We start from the raw sequence: 22,661 nt of genomic DNA on the forward strand, positions 1-22,661 counted from the left end.
GCCCAAGCAGATTTGACTTGAAGATTCGGATCACAATTTGCATATTTGTACTCACTCACAGGCTAATCAAGACAAAAGGACAAGGAAGATCAAAGAATGCATCTACTTTGGCTTTTATATATTAAAATTTCAGCACCAGGGCCTCATCTAAGTTCATAGTAAAAATACATAATATAGAAATTATTATAATTTGAAACCAATGTCTCTTGTTCTGTCACACCAGGCAATTAAAATGCTGAGAAATGTCAATAATGTAGGTGGAAGTAGGCTGTTTAACTCGAGGTGTGAGTGCAAAATTGGAGGACGCTTGTATAAAACAAGCCTCAAGGAAGATGTGAATTTATTGCCAACCCACTGAGTAGTGTAACAAACTCTTAGCAAAATGTAATAGCTCAATCAAAAAAAAAGAGGTCGATAAATGTCTTGGAATTGATTGAAGGATGTAAGGATAAGTATAAACAGAATGATCAATTGTTTCATGAAGCATAGTGATAAATGTGGCAAACAGCAATAGTTAAATAATAAAGGACAGAAGTGGGCTATTGCTTCATTTGTCAGGGGGTGGAGTTTGGTGCAAATGTTGCAAAACATTACAGTAAGAAATTAAACAAATAAAGTAAAACCCATAATAGAATAGAAATTTTGTGAAGGAAGGGACAGGGTTCATGGGCTGATCACTTTTTTTCCTACTTATTTTGGACTATTAAGCAGGAAATTAAAAGTGCATGTAACAAGGGTAATACAGTAATCATGGGGGACTTTATTCTGCATATAGATTGGGCAAACCAAACTAGCACTAATACTGTGGAGGACGAATTCCTGGAATGTATACGAGATGGTTTTCTAGATCAGTATGTTGAGGAACCAACTTGGGAACAGGCTATTTTAGATCTAGTATTGTGCAGTGAGAAAGGGTTAATTAATAATGTTGTAAAGGAGCCCTTAGGGAAGAGTGACCATAATATAATAGAATTCTTCATTAAGTTTGAAAGTGATGTAGTTCAATCTGAAACTAGGGTCTTAAATCTAAACAAAGGAAACTATGAAGGTATGAGATGCAAGTTGGCTCTGGTTGATTGGGGAACTACATTAAAAGGTATGACTGTAGACAGGCAATGGCTAGCATGTAAAGAATTAATACATAATTTGCAACAAATACATATTCCTTTTAAGGCACAAAAACCCAACCGGAAAAGTGGTCCAACCGTGGCTAACAAGAAATTAAAGATAGTATTAAATCAAAGGAAGAGGCATATAAAGTTGCCAGAAAAAACAGTAAGCCTGAGGATTGGGAGCATTTTAGAATTCAGCAAAAGAGGACCAAGAAATTGATAAAGAAAGGGAAAATAGAATATGAGAGTGAACTGGTGAGAAACATAAAAGCGGACTGTGAAAGCTTCTATAGCTATGTAAAAAGGAAAAGATTGGCGAAGGCAAATGGTCCTAGGATCTGGCGAGAATGAGGAACTGAAAGAAATTTGTATTAGTAAAAAAATAGTACTAGGAAATTAATGGGACTGAAAGTCGATAAATCCCAAGGACTTGATGATCGGTGGTTATAGAGATAATGGATGCATTGGTTGTCATCTTCCAAAATTCTGGAATGGTTCCTGCAGATTAGAGGGTAGCAAATGTAACCCCACTATTTAAGAAAGGAGGGAGAGAGAAAACAGGGAACTACAGACCTGTTAGTCTGACATCAGTAGTAGGGAAAACGCTAGAATCTATTATAAAGGATGTGATAATAGGACACTTAGAAAATAATAATAGGATTTGGCAGAGTCAACATGGATTTATGGAAGGGAAATCATGTTTGACAAACCTATTGGAGTTCTTTGAGGATATAACTAGTAGAATAGATAAGGAGGAACCAGTGGATGTGGTGTATTTGGATTTTCAGAAGGCTTTCGATAAGTCCCCACATAGGAGGTTTGTGAACAAAGTTAGAGCACATGGAATTGAGGGTAATATACTGGCATGGATTGAGAATTGATAACAGACAGAAAACAGAGAGTCTAGGGGTCTTTTTCAGGTTGGCAGACTGTGACTAGTGGGATACTGCAGGGATCAGTGCTTGGGCCCCAGCTTTTCACAATCTGATTTGGATGAGGGGACCAAATATAATATTTCCAAGTTTGCTGATGACACAAAACTAGGTGGGAATGAGAGTTGTGAAGAGGATGCAAAGAGGCTTCAAGGGGATATAGACAGGCTAAGTGAGTGGGCAAGAACATGGCAGATGGAATATAACGTGGAAAAATGTGAAGTTATCCACTTTGGTAGGAAAAACAGAAATACATAGTATTTTTTAAATGGTGAGAGATTGTGACATGTTGATGTTCAAATTAACCTGGGTGTCTTTGTACATGTGTCACTGAAAGCTAACATGCAGGTGCAGCAAGCAATTAGGAAGGCAAATGGTATGTTGGCCTTTATTACAAGAGGATTTGAGTACAGGAGTAAAGATGTCTTACTGCAATTATATAAGGCCTTGGTGAGACCGCACCTGGAAAGGATATACTTGTCATAGAAGGGAGTGCAACAAAGGTTCACCAGACTAATTGCTGGAATGGCGGGAATGTCATATGAGGAGAGATTAAATAGACTAGGCCTGTATTCTCTAGAGCTTAGAAGAATGAGAGGTGATCTCATTAAAACATACAAAATTCTTACAGGGCTCGGCAGGATAGATGCAGGAAGGATGTTTCTCCTGGCTGGGGAGTCTAAAACCAGGGACCACAGTCTCAGAATAAGGGGTAGGCCATTTAGGACTGAGATGAGGAGAAATTTCTTCACTCAGAGGGTGGTGAATCTTTAGAATTCTCTACCCCAGAGGACTGTGGAGGCTCAGTCATTGAGTACATTCAAAACAGAGATTGATAGATTTCTAGATATTAAAGGTATCAAGGGATATGGGGATAGTGCAGGAAAATGGCGTTGAGTTGGAAGATCAGCCATGATCTTGTTGAATGGTGGAGCAGGCTCGAGGGGCCGGATGGCCTACTCCTGCTCCTGTTTCTTATATTCTTACATTCTTACAAGAAACAATGTGATGCATCAGGGTTTACAGCCATAACTGCCAAACCACGCTGAAAGGAGTGGCCTTTCAAACAAAGGGAGGGACGCTTGAATGTAGCATAGTCTTGATAGAATTAAGGGTAATTAAATTATAGTATGGTTTCATGAGAATCTTAAACTATCTTGTGTTAATTAATGGTTGAAAGAGCATGTAGTTGAAAACAAATGATAACACAAAGCAACTGTCACGAATAGTCCAATAATGTACAAAATTAACTATTGTCCAGTGTGAAATTACCACTCTAGTTTTTCTGCTTTTCAGTGTGCTTTTTTGTTTCAAGAGCTGACACTTTATTTCTGTTTCAGCTTCTAAGCCTTGGTACCCAGCAGATTTGAAGCCTTTATTTAACCAAAAAATCCACTGTTCATGGCACCAATATGGTATCTGTTGAAACAAAATTCTCTACAGAATCATAGAATGGTTACGGCGTGGAAGGAGGTCGCATCGGCTCTATGCACGAGCGGTTCAGCTAGTCCCACTGCCCCGCCTATCCCCGTAGCCCTGCAAAATTTTTTTTTCAAGTACTTATCCAGTTCCCTTTTGAAAGCCACGGTTGAATCTGACTCTACCACCCCCGTGCCCTGGCAGTGCATTCCAGATCCTAACCGCTTGCTGCGTTTAAAAAAAAAAGTTTTTCCTCATGTCACCTTTTTGGCTCTTTTGCCAATCACCTTAAATCTGTCCTCTGGTTCTTGACCCTTCCGCCAATGGGAACAGTTTCTCTCTGTCTATTCTGTCTGGACCCTTCATGATTTTGAATGCCTCTATCAAATCTCCTTTCAGCCTTCTCTCCCAAGGAGAACAATCCCAGCTTCTCCAGTCTATCCACGTAGCTGAAGTCCCTCATCCCAGGAATCATTCCAGTAAATCTCTTCTGCACCCTCTCTATTGCCTTCACATCTTTCCTAAAGTGCGGTGCCCAGAATTGGACACAATACTCCAGCTGTGGTTGAATCAGTGTTTTATAAAGGTTCATCATGATTTCTTTGCTTTTGTACTCTATGCCTCTATTCATAAAGCCCAGGACCCCATATGCCTTTTTTAACCGCTTTCTCAACCTGACCTGCCACCTTCAATGATTTGTGCACATATACCCCCAGATCTCTCTGTTCCTGTACCCCTTTTAGAATTGTGCCTTCTAGCTTATATTGCCCCTCCTCGTTCTTTGTACCAAAATGTATCACTGCATTTTTCTGCATTAAATTTCATCTGCCAAGTGTCCGCCCATTCCACCAGCCTGTCTATGTCCTCTTGAAGTCTGTCACTATCCTCCTCACTGTTCACTACACTTCCAAATTTTGTGTCATCTGCATATTTTGAAATTGTGCCCTATACATCCAAGTCCAAGTCATTAATATATATCAAAAAAAGCAGTGGTCCTAGTGCCGACCCCTGGGGAACATCACTGTACACCTCCCTCCACTCCAAAAAAACAACCGTTCAGCATTACTCTCTGCTTCCTTTTACTTAGCCAATTTCGTATCCATGCTGCTACTGCCCCCTTTATTCCATGGGCTTCAATCAATGATCCTCCATGATTCTTGACTTCCTGGGAATGTTGTTCTTTTCTTCAATTTCCAAGAGCTTTTGTAAGTGCTTACAGGATCGACAGAGTACACATCAATTTACCAGGAACTTTGTGAATTACTTAACCGCTCAGGATGCTCTCATTTTTCCAAACCTTTTGCATTTCCAATTAGAAAACTTCTTCTATGTTCCCACGATGGTCCTACAAGTGTTTTGGTGCACTGCTGGCCTAAATAGAGCCACAGCTAATCAATATTAGATGTGTTCACAATTAGAGCTTTGGAACAATGAAGGAGTATTTAAGTTTGGATGTGGACTCTTTGATTTTTCTAAGTTTTTCTTGGGATTTTTCGTTTTCTTCAACACTTGTGTGCTAGGTTTTCCTTTCCTGGAGCATCCAACGTAATGATTAGGTATCTCAAGATCAAAAACTGGAGACAATCCTGGGATACGTATGGAATTATCTGTCCCTTTATGCGGCTTCTCACGCTAATGTCTAACATAAACGAGACACAAACTCCTCCACTTCGATGCTGCTACCTAGATTATGCTGCCTGTAGTCAGGGTCATGCCAATTTCCTTCAAAACTACCAGCACCATAAACCTATTATGTGGCACTTTATCAAACGCCTTTTGAAAGTCCATATACACATCAACTGCTTTGCCTTCATCTACCCTCTCTGTTACCTCATCAAAAAACTCTATCAAGTTAGTCAAACACGATTTGCTTTTAACATATCTGTGATTATAATAAACTTATACAACTGTTTTAATATAAATCTATGGTATTAACTAAATTGTAAGTGCATCCTAATAGTTTAGGACTCTATGCTGGCCAATCACACTGCACTTTTAGTTTTTTTTTAAAAATACAGGTGGTGTCGTCATATATGTTGGGTAAACTACATAAAGAACTATAGTAGGTTTGCTATAGAACACTATCGGACTACTCTTGTATGTAAGCCTTCATCCCCTATGTCCTAGATATTTAGGTAAATTCATAGCATGCCCGGGTAATAAGACAACTTGTCAGTTTAACTCAGCTGTCTGGTTTTATCATGTGATCTCATGACTGTCCTTCTCTTTGGAAGGTGGCAGAAGAACACCTTGCAAGACTTCAACTTGGATTGTAACGGCCAAACAAATTTATTCAACAGTAAAAGAACAAGTGGATTGTAGCAGGAACACTACACAATTTTACAGTAGTGGTCGAGCTGAGCTAGCTCCTTGTGAAGTAGAAAATACTTCTCTCTCTCTCTCCTGTTAGTGATTACAATGTTATTATTTTCTAACTGTTAATGTAACATATGATAATTAGAGGCTGTTTGCTTCAAAAGACAGGTTGATATACCTCCACAAAAATGACCAGCACCACATGCTTTTAGATTTTTACACAAAGAAAGATTTGCATTTATATAGCGCCTTTCACTGACCTCAGGACATTCCATAGCACTTTACACTTCAAAAGTCCTTCATTAGCTGTAGTCACTTTGTAATGTAGGGAATTAAGCTAATTTGCGCACAGCAAGGTTCCACAAACAGCAATATGACGACTAGATACATTCCTTGCGATCAATGTTAGTCGGCACTCTGGTAAGCAGACCTCACACATATGCCATCAAGCAGAGTTTAAGAACATAAGAAATAGGAGCAGGAGTAGGCCATACAGCCCCTCGAGCCAGTTCTGCCATTCAGTCAAATCATGGCTGATCTTCGACCTCAACTCCACCTGGCTAATTAGGTAAATGTAGTGAGTTGCAAGGGTAGAACACAAACCCCCATTCTCTGTCCTGTAGCTTACATGATATGTGTGATATGATGTGATCCCCTTCACTTTGGTAGGTGGAAGAATAACAGTTTTGCAGACCACACCTCAGGCAAGAATCTACTAGAAAATGTTTTTGAACAAAATAAGTAAGAGAACTTAGTGCAAGTAGTATATTTACTGAAATTAGAAATCTGTTTGGTAGCTTATTGCGTATGTGGTGTTTGTTCTACCATTTTCTGAATTTGAGATCACAGAAGGGCAAACGATATATCCAGTAACTTGAATACGATGACTAGGATTTCTGCTGGTCCACTGGATTCACTACAATTGCTGAGGCATGTAACGGCATACTCCAGTTTTTAAGGAGTGAGGGCTCACTAAGGATAGTGGGTTTTAGCAGTTAGCACAGGGAAAGTGTTTAAGATAAAAGCCCAAAAACGTTACACCTGGGTGAGGTTAATCTTGTAAGAAGCATATTTCCTGTTCAAGAGACAAGGACCTCTTGTGGGATGCACTGTATAACCATAGAATGCAAAATCAATACTTTTAAGAATCCAAGTTATAATAGTGACGTAGCCTGATGCTGGAGTAATGTTGTCCTGGTATAGTATCCATCTGCAGTATTAAGACATTACAGTATGTAATTGAAACAGCCCTGTATTTATTAGTCATTCTTTCACACCCCCTAGTTGGCAGACACCCAAGTTAATCTGTATGAAATACATGCACTGAATGCACTAGCCTAGAAATTACTGTTGGTGATGGCAGATGAACACTTAACATATTCATATGACATTACACTTTTTGCTATTTTAATGCAGATGTTAACCCGTTTATTTAAAATAGTTACTACCTCCCCCAAAATAGCAATTAAATAAATGTCATAGGGACTTGTTGAGCATTTTCCCACGAATATCCCCAACAGTAATATCTAAGCTAGTTTTTTTTCAAACTCAGTTGCCACTGTACATCTATAGGCATATATGTGCTGTTGTTTATGGTGCTGGTAGTTTTGAAGGAAATTGGCATGACCCTGACTACAGGCAGCATAATCTAGGTAGCAGCATCGAAGTGGAGGAGTTTGTGTCTCGTTTATGTTGGACATTAGCGTGAGAAGCCGCATAAAGGGACAGATAATTCCATACGTATCCCAGGATTGTCTCCAGTTTTTGATCTTGAGATACCTAATCATTACGTTGGATGCTCCAGGAAAGGAAAACCTAGCACACAAGTGTTGAAGAAAACGAAAAATCCCAAGAAAAACTTAGAAAAATCAAAGAGTCCACATCCAAACTTAAATACTCCTTCATTGTTCCAAAGCTCTAATCGTGAACACATCTAATATTGATTAGCTGTGGCTCTATTTAGGCCAGCAGTGCACCAAAACACTTGTAGGACCATCGTGGGAACATAGAAGAAGTTTTCTAATTGGAAATGCAAAAGGTTTGGAAAAATGAGAGCATCCTGAGCGGTTAAGTAATTCACAAAGTTCCTGGTAAATTGATGTGTACTCTGTCAATCCTGTAAGCACTTACAAAAGCTCTTGGAAATTGAAGAAAAGAACAACATTCCCAGGAAGTCAAGAATCATGGAGGATCATTGAATCCATTATTGAAACCCCCCACCCCTTTTTTCAACAAGAAACTAATTGTGGACACACTTTGCCTTGAACTGTTGACCATCTGGTTCTATTTAAATCATGCAGAAATCAGATAACTTGCCCAATAAAGCCAAGTTTTCTTATGCCAACTTGAATTGAAATGCTTGTAGGTTTCTCCTACTTTCAGGATTCAATTTAATCCAACCCAAGAGACTTGTCCGTGACAACAACAAATCACTATGGGTACAGGCATGTTGATTATAGGCATAACAGATTTATTAAGTAGTTTTACACACGGTACAAAGAAGTAATACTTAACGAAGACGATAGCCACAGTCTGTTCCTCAAAACCTCGGTAGTAGCCCTCCGAGCAACTGCAGCGCAGTCTCTCTTTCTCTTGCTGTGTTCTGTTGACTACAGATTTTCTTCTTTCTTCCTCTGGATTTTCGCGCTGCCTCTTGGGTTCGTTGGACTATAACCTGGTGTTGTAAGATTCCTTACATTTGTCCACCCCAGTCCATCACCGGCATCTCCACATCTTGGGTTCAATAGTAATTCTTTTATACCCTTTTCCTGCCTTTGTGGCAACTAACAGATGCCGGGGCTATCTAACCCACGCCGTTAATCATGATTTCCCAACCTTCAATAGTACATTCTATGATTACTCTCTATCACCCCGTTCCTTGCATTCGCAGACTGAACCAGACTGAGAATTTACATCAACAGTCGTTACATGAGTTACTGCAAAATCAGTTTTACCCAAACAATCTTTACATCAGTTGTTGCAAAGGTCTTTTACTTTGGTAATAAGAGATGTCTTAGAATGTTTCGGACCCTTTCGATTAGTGATTTAATTAACATCTTGTCCTTGTTTATCTTTTCATTTCAAACATCACATTACTACAGCACATTCCTTGCAAATACGCTCATTGCCTGGACCTTCACCGTCTGCTTATTGCAAACATTATACTGCTTCAGCAGATTCTTTTGTCTTTAGCTTCATTTTGGCTTAATTGGCCATCATGCTTGCTTCTCGACCTTATGCCATATTACACTGCATTTATATATGTCGTAGTTATTTTAACAATATCCAAAAACTTCGGTACATATTAAATGTAAGTTCATAAAGGCATCACCCCATGCATGCATATATTAGTCACTTCTAAATCAACTGTATCTTACAGTCCCTACCTTGAGGGCGAGGCATTTATGCCGACCCCTCATTCTAGATTCTGGTATACTTCAACTTCCCATATCAACTATATCTTACAAGCTAAGTAACATGCAAAATGGAGGAGACAAAAAAAGCTGGAAAACTGAAAGCCCTAAGCAGTTCAATGCAAGTTGCTGGAAATTAAGATGTGCCCTCAGTCAATTCCATTAGTGCTGACGGCCTTTGTTAATTAAAAGAAAATGCAGAAAAATGACACACATTTGTCAAATTCACTAAAGCTCTTATTGAAATAGGATGCAAGGGTACTGCGAATGTTCACAATGAAATAGGATGCAAGGGTACTGCGAATGTTCACAATGAAATAGGATGCAAGGGTACTGCGAATGTTCACAATGCACAGTATTGATGTAGGATAACATATCCCAAAGGAAATTCACTCTTTCCTTTTTTTAAAATTAACTTTACAACTTTGTTTCTAAGAATGTTGAGAAAATCCAGAGTAAGAAAGACCATTCAGCCCGAGAGCCAGCTCCATCCAGAGTCCATGTATGATTATTCTATTGTAGACTCCCTCCAACACTACCTGTTGACTTCCTACTTTAAGTTACTAAGTTACTTCGCTTACCTCTCCTTTCTCAATTGGTCCAGATCCTTTTTTGTGTGGATTGACCCTGAATTAGTTGCTTTTTCTGGGAGTCTATTCCACATGTCCACTACCCTGAGGGAAAATGTTTTTTTCCTAATCTCTAACTCTGCTCAAGGCTTGTGAATTCTGCATTTGAGTCTTCTAGTCCTGTGCTTGTTGTCAAAGATAATAGCTGTTTACTTCCACCTCATCTATACCGTTGATCAAACATCTATACCGTTGATCAAAATTGAGCATTGTATCTGTTCACGAGGGGTAGGGACCTACTCACTTGACACAGCTGGAGAAGCTTAACATTTTTTCAAGTTTGCAGTATACATGTTTAATGTTTTTGTGGAAACATTTCGAACTAAAAGAATGATTTTACCCAATTAATAAATTTTGAAATTTTAGGAGATTATTATTTATATTCAAAAAGCATTTTCCCTCAGGATAGTGGACATGTGATAGGATGAATAAAAGGGGGCCACATAATGCTTGGATAATAAGAGTCTAAATAGGGTACAGGAGCAGGGGGATCTGGGGGTACAGATACACAAATCACTAAAAGTAACGACGCAGGTTAATAAGGCCATAAAAAGCAAACCAAGCACTGGGGGTTTATTTCTAGAGGGATCGAATTGAAAAACAGAGAATTTATGCTAAACTTGTATAGAACCTTATTTCGACCACACTTGGAGTACTCTGAACAGTTCTGGGCTCCATATTATAAAAAGAATATTGAGGCACTGGAGAAGGTGCAAAAAAGATTTTCCAGGATGATACCAGAACTGAGAGGTTATACCTATCAGGAAAGATTGAGCAGGCTTGGGACTCTTATCTCTAGAAAAGTGAAGACTGAGGTGTGACCTGATAGAGATCTTTAAGATTGTGAAAGGGTTTGATAAGGTAGACATAGGGAAGATGTTTCCACTTGCGGGGGAGACCAGAACTAGGGACCTTAAATAGGGAATTCAGGAGAAACTTCTTTACCCAGAGTGTGGTTAGAAGGTTGAACTCGCCAACACAAGGACTGGTTGAGGTGACTGGCATAGATGCATTTTAGGGGAAGCTAGATAAGCACATGAGGGAGAAAGGAATAGAAGGATATGCTGATGGGGTTAGATGAAGTAGGGAGGGAAGAGGCTCATGTAGAGCATAAACACCGGCATAGACCTGTTGGGCCGAATGGCCTGTTTCTTTACTGTACATGCTATGTAATTCTATGTAATATTTGTTTTTTTTATAGGATACGAGAAAACTGAAGATGCATCAGAGAAAACCTCATTGGCTGATCAAGAGGATATGAGAACAATATTTATTAACCGACCTCAGTTAATAAAATTTTGTAGCAATCATGTCAGGTGGGAATAATTTTAATTAGCTTTCTATTGAAAATCTGATTGTGGTCTTGTTTGCTTTTTCCCCCCTGGCATACTTCAGAGCACTCATTGTCCTTCATATACAGTATTACTTAATGTGGAGTATTAATTGCATTATTCCATTTATGTAAAGATTTCCATGTCCATTGTTAACGCTTTAGGTTATTTAATAAATAGTAAATGTATGCAATTGAGCAAAATACATTTCACACAAAAAAATATGATACCTCCCAATAGCCCATGTATGAATTGAAAGATGGTGCAGAGTTAAATGCAAATTTGAAAAATGTCATTTCTCATTGAGAGATGGAACATTAAAGGTGTGAATTTTTGCCTGGGTTCTCCCACTTGTCTGCCATAACTTTGGTGGAAGAGCCCTGGAAAAATGACATAAACACTTAACGCTGTTTTTCTGGGTTGGAGAACCCACACGGGCATTCACCCACGTCTTTAATAACTAATCAACTGACGATGCGAAAAAGGAGCTTTCGTAGAAGTGAGAAAATTGGAGCATTGAAAATCTTTTTGTCTTTTTCTCACCAGTTTTATCCCCTTCCCTTCTCTTCTGAAGGTGCTGATTCTTTGCTGTGGTAAGGTTCTGCAGAAGCCAGGAACCTTTCAGTACCTTGTCCAAACAGCCATTATTCATGTGTAAGCCAAGACACTGCTGACTCTTGGAATATGATTTGGTGGGTACTGGCTGCCCTGTAGCCAATTGAGTAAGTGCTGTTTTTCTGTCCAAACCGTACATCCATATTTGGGCCACTTTCAGCAATGGTCCATAGATAGCAAACAAAAGTGGGAACTCTGGATGATTTCCAACCACCCCCCCCCCCCCCACAAATAAACCAGGGAAACTCTTGCCCTCCAATCAAACTTACCCCATATTATTCAGCTAAGATTAATAACTTGTCTGAGGTGAATTGAGGCCATGAGCATGTATTCTACAAATCCAGAGTGCAGTTATACACTAAGCTGCAAGGCAATTCTGTATTCAAATGTTTAATAGCCAAATTTTCATGCATTTTACCAGTTTAAGTGGCTGCGCATTTGTTAATTAGTTCTTGTGCCCTCCACATTATGGTGGTTCTGAGGGAAATGATAGCCACATTGCCAAAAGCCCACTGGACCAAAATGTGCATTTTAAGTTTAGTGGTTACTAGTTAAGGGAGCAAAGTTTGAAAATCATCTCAATATATCTAGATGAAAAATTCAATGCATATAGTTTGGAAAGAATAACCTTAAATTTATTTTTACATTCGTTTACCTAATACTTCTTAACACAGAAGTAGCTTGTGTATCATGATACAACATTTCATATGACCTACTTTGTTGTGCGAATCACAGATCAGGAGACAATGTGTTAGGGCTCCAACATGTTGCACCAGAGTAACATGGGATATGGGTGCCTACAGTTTACCCATGTGAAAGTTCCTGATCTTGACTGTGCCAGGAAGAAAATAAGAGCAGTCACTCTTGGTCACTGTCACATACCACCGAACAGCCACCCCCACCGAACAGCCACCCATATAGCACTGTTGGCAAAGAGCAGAAATTCATATTCTCTGAAATGTGAAATTAGTAGTGTTAATAGGCCTTGTGATCATAGCATGGAATTCTATATGTTTGTGGAAGTGAAAATGTAAGTGCACTGCTTCTAGCCCATTGTAACCAAAATCAAATGCTCTTGTTGAAAAATGGTACAAACATTTAAAAACATCAGTTAGGAAGGTAGATAATATTGGTTACAGTTTACTACTTCCCTACCTATCAGCATTTGGGAGCACCTTCACCAAATGGACTGCAGCGGTTCAAGAAGGCCCACCACCACCTTCTCAAGGGCAACTAGGGATGGGCAACAAATGCCAGCCTTGCATGCTTCACCCATATCACGATAACGAATGTTAACACAAGGGTAACTGCGGTATTATTAGCATAAGTTTTGGCTCGCAGAGTTGGTAAGCTCCCAATTTAAGTTGTAGGTTGGTCATGTTTGATTTGGCACAATGCTAGAGTTGTTCTTGGGACTCACCTGAGATTTCTTCTGAAAGTAATTTACCCATTCTATTCAAATAGAGATTGTTTCCTTATTTTATCTACTATCCCATCCTATGATGATTACAGATTCCACTGTGTGAATGCATATTGAGCTCTGTTTTTATGTTTACAGAACTCAGGAATTTAGACATTTGAGGCCATTATTTGGCTATGGCAAGAAGACATAGTAAATTATTGATTCAATGTAGATGGAGAAGTGCTTAATGTAGTGTATATTTCACTGCTATTTGGTTGGAAAGAAGCTTAGAGTTCTAGTTAGGGCTACTTCTATCCTCATTTGCTCAAGTTTGTAAAGCAGCTATGTAGAGCACTGAACACATTTATCAAATATTACTGTTTAAATCTGGAGAATGCATAAGAAAGTGGATAAATTTTCCTCTTCAGTGCTCACAGCAAAGAGCTTTGCATGGCTGGAGCATATATTGGGAATTGAGGTATGCCCAATTCGTGGGCCTGTTATTTTCTGTCTTAATTTTAGCACGTGCCTGAATTTCCAGTGCACAAGGCTCTGAATTGATTGCTAAAGGTGGAGATTTACATTAATGTTGTAGAAGAAAGCTTACCTGATCTTAGGCTGCCTTCATTGTTCCGATTGATATGACATTGCAATCCCCCTCAACCATCCCCTCTGTTCCTTGGGTAGGTTGGTTGGTTTTTGTTTGGTTAGATCTCTTATTGTGAAAGTAAAGTATAGATTTATCTTGGAGTAAGATGAACTAGTAGAATTGTGCAAGTCTTGGGGCTTTAAACAGCATGGTAGTAGAAACTCACCTGCTCAGAATTCTGCAATAATGCAACAAAAAAGGGTATGTTCAGCGTGTATTTTTCCCAGAACCAGCCAAATGTTTCTACAGTATGTAAAGAATGCAAATTATTTGAAGAATAAAAGTGCAACAGTGCAGCTATCCTATCTTTTATATTTGATCTCAGATGATGTGATAACTGAAGGGGTTAATCGAGTATCACTTCAGTTAATTTCAGAGCTCAAATAGATACAAATGAGTTAAGCATCATCTGGCAAAAAACTCTACATAAAAATTTGTACTTGTGCTACAATATGTTGCTCAGCATTCAGCTGTAATAACTGCAAAGCAGTAGCAACCTATTTAAACTAACAACTACCTGCTTAAATAATTTTGTGAACTGCAGGTGACAATATGATAAATGAATTTAATTTGTGTTCAGGTACATACTGCACAATGAAGAATGCAGTGATATTGCAGAGAGCAGGTGTGGTTAATGGATTATTAAAATGTCTTCCATTAGTGCACTGTATTTTGCGACTCTTACCAGATTGTGAGCTGAAGACTGACTATTATTGTCTGTTGAGTGAAGTGGCTAGCAGATCAACTCAATAATTCTTCCATTGAAAATAACTGCTCCTGCCCAGAGCAATATAGAGCATGTTCATCCTCTTGTGCTCCAGTTTTTTGTAAAAGATCATATCCGTACATGTTCAATCCCACGAATAATTATTCGTTACTTGGTGTTAATTTGCATCTGTATACAAATAGAACTTATGATGGTGGAGATATTCCCCAACATATATATTGCATTACCTAAAATACATTCTAATTAGAATACATTGGCCTGAAGTCTGTGAAATATTTTTTTTTCTGTCTTTTAGCACTGCAAAATATAATCCCCTTACATTCCTGCCAAGGTTCCTATACTCACAGTTCAGAAGAGCGGCCAATTCCTTTTTCCTTTTCATAGCTCTTCTCCAGGTAAGCTTGTTTAATTGCACAATGTTAGTTATGAATGTTAAGTTTCTCCCATTTTAGATATTGCTGAAAAATAACTTAATCCCAGAATGTTTTGCTGAAAAACCTTCCTCCCTTCCCGACCTTCTCCCTGTCCTACAAAAACTAAGCTAGTTGAGGTTGTGTCGTCTTCCTGATTTTTGTGATATGCTGACTAGATTTAAGTGGCTTGATTTTCAAACGAAAGTCTGGGTGGTAGGGGGTGGGGGGGCAGCGAAATTCGGTAAAATCCCGAGCGGGTAAGGAACCCGGCTCCAACCCGCTGATTTATGCGTCTCACACAGACGCATCTGTGTGTGCGTGGTTCTGGAATCCGGAAGTCCCGCCGGCAATTAAAGCTGGTGGGACGATATTTAAAGAAGCAAATGTACTTCATTGAGGTACTTAAGGTACTTTATTTGTTATATAGTATGTAGTTAAAACGATTTTCAGTTTACCTGGGTGGCTTTCCCATGGCTTCCGATTCACGCCTAAAAATATAAATAAGCCTACCTTTGAAACTATGCCACCTGCACCCCCACCCCCCGCACACTCTCTTCCAGTGCCCGATGAGGTTTCTCTCTCTCTCTCTTTCCCCACCCCCCCCCCTCCCCTCCCACAACCCTTGGCTTTGCAGCTCCTGTTGGCAGCCAGCCTGTCAATTAAGATTATGAGCATCAATTATCTCGCAATTGCATGGGGAAAGGTACGTTTTTTTAAATTCAGATTTGCCGCGTGCCTATTTATCCCTGCCACCGTCCTGCCGCCCTTTTAAAATTGAGCCCAAGAAGTCTGAGTTGTATAATTTTCTTGTCCTTTCCCAGAGATGAGATGTGCTTTTTTCACAAACCTTGTATATAGGCTGTAGCCAATTTATTTGACTAGTAAATAGCCATATAATTTGAACTTGATTGTGGGTTTAGTGCTTAAGCACTTGAACTACTAGGTCATGAGAACTTAACAAAAATAGAGATGCGCCCCTGGTGGAGAGGGATACTACAGATTCAAGTATTCTCGACCATATACATGTCGAGAATAAATATGTGATGAAACTGCACAGTAAAACTCTTAGAATTAGTGGCAAATTAGCTGACTGGATTGAAAACCAGTTTAACAAAGCAGGAAGTGATAAGTAGAAATGACTGTGACTGTCATGTAGTATTTGGAATTCTGCAGGCCATTGAAAAGAAAGAAAGACTTGCATTTATATAGTGCCTTTCACGACCCCAGGACATCCCAAACCGCTTTACTGCCAATGAAGTACTTTTGAAGTGTAGTCACTGTTGTAATGTAGCACTGCTCTGGATTTTCTGCTGTTCACACTATCTATAATTCATATTGTAAGACTGCTGATGACACAAAATGGGGTCAGTATAGGAAAGATTTATAGCGTGAGTAAATTAAGTGAACAGACAAAAGAAAGGCAGATGGATTTTACTGCACGTAAATGTAGGATAATGCTTGAAGAGGAAATGTTTACACAATTAAATGATGCTGATAGCAAATTATTTTTTATATACCACCCTGACCAGATATTAGCCAGGGTAGTGACCCTGACCTATTTGAGAGTTACATCTTCGTGGTTTTATTTTTAGTTAGTTGGGTGTCTGACATGTATAGAAACCCATCACCATGTTTAAAAGTCTCCAAACTAAACCAGTTAGAAATTTATGCAGTTGAGTTTTTGTTTTCTTGATATGGGATGCACTTTCCTTCCCACTGATTTACGCGTCTCACACAGCGAGCCTGGTTCATTCATTAGGAGAGTCCTGAAGGACTGTGGGCCCTCAATTTGGTTCTGTGAGGGGTACTTACAGTTTGCAGTATGTGAAGATTGGGAAGTTCTGTGAATGTCTTGGCCAACATTTCTCCCTCAAACAACACTAAAACAAAACACATCAACTGATCATTTGCTATTTGTGGTACAGTATTGTGTACAAAATGCCTGTTAAGTTTGTCTACATAATTAGACTTCTAAAAGTAATTCAATAGACGTGAAGTGCATTGTGATATCCTGAGGATGTGATCGAGTGCTATATAAAATGTCGTAACTTCTGATCCACCGGCAGGAAGCAAAGGGTAATGGTTGACAGATGTTTTTGTGACTGGAAGGCTGTTTCCGGTGGGGTTCCGCAGGGCTCAGTACTAGGTCCCTTGCTTTTTGTGATATGTTAATGATTTGGACTTAAATGTAGAGGGCATGATTAAGAAGTTTGCAGATGATACAAAAATTGGCTGTGTGGTTGATAGTGAGGAGGAAAGCTGTAGACTGCAGGAAGATATCAATGGACTGGTCAGGTGGGCAGAAAAGTGCCAAATGGAATTCAATCCGGAGAAGTGTGAGGTAATGCATTTGTGGAGGGCAAACCAGGCAAGGGAGTACACAACAAATGGGAGGACACTGAAAGGTATAGAGGAAGTGAGGGACCTTGGAGTGCATGTCCACAGATCCCTGAAGGTAGCAGGACATGTGGATAAGGTGTTTAAGAAGGCATATGGAATGCTTTCCTTTATTAGCCGAGGCATAGAATATAAGAGCAGGAAGGTTATGCTGGAACTGTATAAAACACTGGTTAGGCCACAGCTTGAGTACTGTGTACAGTTCTGATCACCACATTACAGGAAAGATGTAATTGCACCAGAGAGGTACAGAGGATATTTATGAGGATGTTGCCAGGCCTGTAGAATTTTAGCTATGAGAAAAGATTGGACAGTTTGGGGTTGTTCTCATTGGAACAGAGGAGGCTGAGGGGTGATTTAATTGAGGTGTACAAAATTATGAGGGGCTTAGATAGAGTGGATAGGAAGGACCTATTTCCCTTAGCAGAGGGGTCAATAACCAGGGGGCATAGATTTAAAAAGTGATTGGTAGAAGGATTAGAGGGGAGCTGAGGAAATTTTTTTTCACCAGAGGGTGGTGGGGATCTGGAACTCACTGCTTGAAAGGGTGGTAGAGGCAAAAACCCTCAACTCATTTAAAAAGTACCTGGATGTGCACCTGAAGTGCCGTGACCTACAAGGTTACGGACCAAGTGGTGGAAAGTGAGATTAGGCTGGATGGCTCAATTTTGGCCAGTGCGGACAAGATGGGCCGAATGGCCTCCTTCTGTGCCATAAATTTTCTAATTCTATGACAGTGTCAGCTACTTGAAACCATGCTATCATTCCCAAAAACATTCTTTATTAGTATACAGCAACAGAAGTAGCAGGCTAGTAAATCAGCAAATGCAGAAATCTGAAGGCAGACAGGAAGTTCCCCTTGCATCCAATTTGTACACCTATGATTTAGATTTATGTTCACCAATTTTAAATGATTAAAAATGGCAGCAAGAATAGTTGTATTTTGATGACATCAAGAATGCAATCTAATTTCTAAACTGAAATTATGAGAAGATGAAATAGAGATGACATAAGAGTATCTTCCTTCCCCTTGGTGGACAGATACATCTGTGGTATTTGCGTTCCATAAGCACGATCTTAGCTGACACTCCAGTTCAGTACTGAGAGAGTACTGAACTGTTGGAAATGTAATCTTTTGGATGAGACATTAAATAGAGGCCCTCAGTTGGGCACAAAAGATCCCATGCTACTATTCGAAGACGAGCAAGGGAGTTCTTTCATTATCTTGGCCTCCAATTATCCCTTATGTCTGTAAACCGATTATCTGGTTTGAGAGTTCTTGCTGGTACAAATTATTTGAAATTTCCTTGTTTATCAGATTGCTAACCGATACAGTTAAAGGTTCCCTCTCGTCTGGTACTGCCCCCCTCCCTTTCATATCTGCCATCATCACGACCCTCCTCAAAAAAAACACCCTTGACCACTCTATCGTTGCAAACTACCGCCCCATCTCCAATCTCCCTTTCCTCTCCAAAGTCCTTGAACATGTTGTCACCTCCCAAATCCGTGCCCATCTCTCCGGCAACTCCATGTTTGAACTTCTCCGATCAGGTTTCCGCCCCTGCCACAATACTGAAACAGCCCTTTTCAAAGTCACAAGTGACATTCCATGTGATGGTGACAACCGTGGTGCAATATCCCTCCTCGTCCTTCTTGACCTCTCTGCAGCCTTTGCACAGTTGACTATACCATCCTCCTCCAAAGCTTCTCCTTCATTGTCCAGCTGAGTGCGATTGCCCTCGCATGGTTCCATCTTTATCACTCCAGTCGTAACTGGAGTATCTCTAGCAATGGCTTCTCTTCTCACTCCCACACCTCTGGAGACCCCCAAGGATCTATCCTTGGCCCCCTCCTTATTTCTTATCTACATACTGCCCCTCAGTGACATCATCCGAAAACACGACCTCAGATGCCACGTGTGCACTGACGACACCCAGCTCTACCTCATCATGACCTCTCCACTGCACCCGATTTCAATCTTCTCAAGCTAATCACTGAATGTAAGTTGAGCTAAATGTTCATCCCTAGTGTTTTGCAACATTTTGTATACAGATTGTATAATTGGAATATTCAGCAGAAAGGTAATCAGTATATTTGTATCCTATTTTCCTCTTTTGTCCAGCAAATTCCTGATGTTTCTCCTACTGGTCGTTACACAACGTTGGTCCCGCTGTTGTTCATTCTTCTTGTGGCTGCAGTAAAAGAAATCATAGAAGATATTGTAAGTGATCAATCGTTAAATGTTATTAAAGTAATTGTTTTTCTGTGTGTGTTTGGAACTTACTCAGGCAAGGTGGTGGTTAGTTAGAGCAAATTCATATTTAAAAAAAAAACATACATTTTGAATTTTAAATAGCAATAACCCAGGATAGCAGGTTAGTATGATTCTTGCTTGTTGAATTGACGTATGCCCTTTTTGGGAATAAATTTGTTGAGATTTGCTATATACTATGGACTATGTTTTATGCTCTTCAAAGTGTATAAAGGTGCTGGGGAGTAAAACCAGTGACCATATCAAGTATCTCTAGCATAGGTCCAATGACTGCATCAAATATGTCTGCCGTACAGCAGTGGGGAATAGAACCAGTCACGACAGCAAACATCCCTGGCCTATTAAGTTATTTATGTTTGAATATATACAACCATTTAGGAATTTGGGAAGTCAACTTCACCTGCTGCAATCTGGTGATAGGCTTCTTCTCTTACTAGCTATCATTCAGCTGGAGGCACAGTGGCATATATCAGAACATACAAAGTGTAGATAGAGTATGATATCCTCAAGCACCAGTTGGTTGAAATGTTAGGGGTAACATCTTTTTATGGTGAAAGATATTTGAATCCTTTCTTCAACCATGAACCTCTGTGATTGTTCTTTTTATCTCTTCAAACACTGGAAATCTGAAATAAAAGCAGAAAATGATGGGAATTCGCAATATGTCAGCCAGCAGCTGTGGACAATTGAGACAGACATGTTAACATTTTAAGCAAGATGCTTTAGTAAGGTCTCGCCCAAGATGGTATCTTTCAAATTTTGTTTCTAAAGTGGGAACTATGCTGACTCTTGTCCAATAGTAGGTCACCATGAAGCTTTCCCCATGGTCCATAACATTTGCATATGAATTCCATACCACTCCATAGCTAAAGCCCACAATTTGAATAATGTAGGATCAGTGTGGGATCTGACATGAAAATATAAATTCAATAAATTAGCAAAAATTTGAAGACTTTTTTTTTACATAAACTGCAATATACTCAACCTTAAGGTTAGGTGATCTTCAACATAACCTTCAAACTTGATCGAGGTAAGATTTGAAGTTTTTAAGTTATTGAGGAAATATCTACCCTTTTTTTCACCTGCTGTGCTCCTCTGGTTGAACCAGGCGGTGCACAACCTTTGGGTTCTTGTCCACCCTGAGCTGACCTACCTGCATCACAACCTGTCAGTGACCAAGACTGCATTCTTCCAACTCAGGATCATTGCTCATTTGTGCCTTCATTTCCTCTGGAATTGATTTCTTGAATGCTCTCCTGTCCAACTTTTTCCCTTCATTTTTCAAAACCTTCAGATAATCCAGAACTCTTCAGCCTGAATCAACCCCTGTACAAAGTCTTGAACTACCAGCATTTCTGTCCTCACCAAGCTCCACTGGCTTACTTTCTCCAAGCATATCAACAACATCATCCTTGTCCTGATTTTAAAATTGGATCATGGTCTCACCTTAGCCTAACTGATCTTCTCCAACCATATTTCACAGCAACTGCCCCCCTATCATCAGACTCTAGTTTGTTGTGCATTATTCTGTTTTAAATGAGTCTTTTAAAATAGCACACCTGAATTTTTCAGGAATATGTTAATCGGTGCACCACCGGAGAGGAAACCATGGCCTAAAAATTAGGCCACGCGCTAAGCGGCCTATTAAGATCTCAATGTGGCAGGCAGGAAGCACGTACACATTTCCGGATGGAAGTGCGCCGCCCGCTATATTGGATAAGGTGGACGCGTTGACGTTGGAAGTGCAACATTTAAAGTGTAGAATAATTTATTATCATGCAGGACCCGTTTGCGATTTTCGAATGCCCTAGTGTTTCACTCACCACGTGCTAAACTATCAATCTGGTGCTAACTGGCAGGAAGGCCTCCATACTTACCTGAATGTGAAGACAGGAGAAGCAGGAATACTCCTCCTGACCCCAAATTAAAAGACACTGGTCGCTACCCCACCGACTGCCGCTACTGGCCTGATCACCCGCCAGCCACGGACCTCCACCCTGGCCCGAGGCCCGATTCGTTGGCAGCTCGCCAACTCTGTGAAAAGAGACCCGAGGCCTAATATCGGGGGTACCTAGGGCCTTACCATTCGTGCGCAGGCCCAAATATCGTGCTTTTTGAAGTAAGCTGGTTTGCTGCCAGGAAACAGATAAACTTTAGTTGAGGAATTCACTTTCTGGAATTAGAGGATACAATCTGCTGGTACAGTTTTTTTAAAAAAAGAATATGACAGTGTAATTATCAGTGTGCAAATGAGAACTGCTTGATTTAAGAACATTAATCATGTATAGATGACTCTCTATACACAAATTTATTTGTTATTTCCCACAACAATATTTCTGGAACATTTCTCTCTCTTGGCAGTTGAGCAGTTTTAGTATGGAAGCTTAGAACTGAATCTGATGACCAAAACCCACAAGGAATATCACCAAGAAACATTTCATTACATTTATTTTCAAAATAGCTCCTCGGTAGGAATGCAGGAAAATTTTGAGTTAGCTGTCTGACATTACCAGGCTCAGACCAGTATCTGTGGATTGGGATAGGCAACTGGCAGTCTGGAATAATGCTGGTAGCTATACATTGCTGCAGTTCTCACTGGTTGGTGGTTAAACGAATTGTCCCAATAATGACAATCTATTACAGGGCAGTATGCAGGTCTGCTCCATCAACTTGCTGTAAAAAGCAGAAACACCATCAGATATTGCTTGGATACATATACGGAGCTGCACTTGGCAGCTAATTTTTAATGTTCGGGGTGCACAGGCGGAAGCTTCTGCTTGTTCGAAACATCAAAAATGTTGAAAAACAAGTTTACAAATGCCAAAAGAATCTTTTTAGACAACGTAGGCACTTGTAAAATATTGCTTTGCATCAGCATACAGTAATACTGCACCTGGTACAATCTCTCACTGGTGTGACATGGCCTGCTGAGGGATTCATGATGCAAAAGTGACAGTGTAACTGCACCCTGAATGTAGCAGTTGGTACAAGTGTGATGAGATTTCAACAATGGGGCTAGTTGATCTTCCATTCG

The 22,661-nt window shown here is 39.8% G+C and overlaps 1 protein-coding gene across 1 annotated transcript in view; it reads left to right on the forward strand.

Annotated features, from left to right (window-relative positions):
* The window catches only part of atp8a1 (ATPase phospholipid transporting 8A1), a 417,286-nt gene that overhangs the window by 79,696 nt on the left and 314,929 nt on the right, over positions 1-22,661 (forward strand). Inside the window, exons 2-4 of the mRNA XM_067988311.1 lie at positions 11,023-11,137; positions 14,841-14,940; positions 19,478-19,576. Coding sequence (XP_067844412.1) covers positions 11,023-11,137; positions 14,841-14,940; positions 19,478-19,576 — 314 coding nt within the window. The remainder of the gene's footprint in view (positions 1-11,022; positions 11,138-14,840; positions 14,941-19,477; positions 19,577-22,661) is intronic.

The sequence above is a fragment of the Heptranchias perlo genome, chromosome 1 (assembly GCF_035084215.1).
Source record: "Heptranchias perlo isolate sHepPer1 chromosome 1, sHepPer1.hap1, whole genome shotgun sequence".
Classification (NCBI taxonomy): domain Eukaryota; kingdom Metazoa; phylum Chordata; class Chondrichthyes; order Hexanchiformes; family Hexanchidae; genus Heptranchias; species Heptranchias perlo.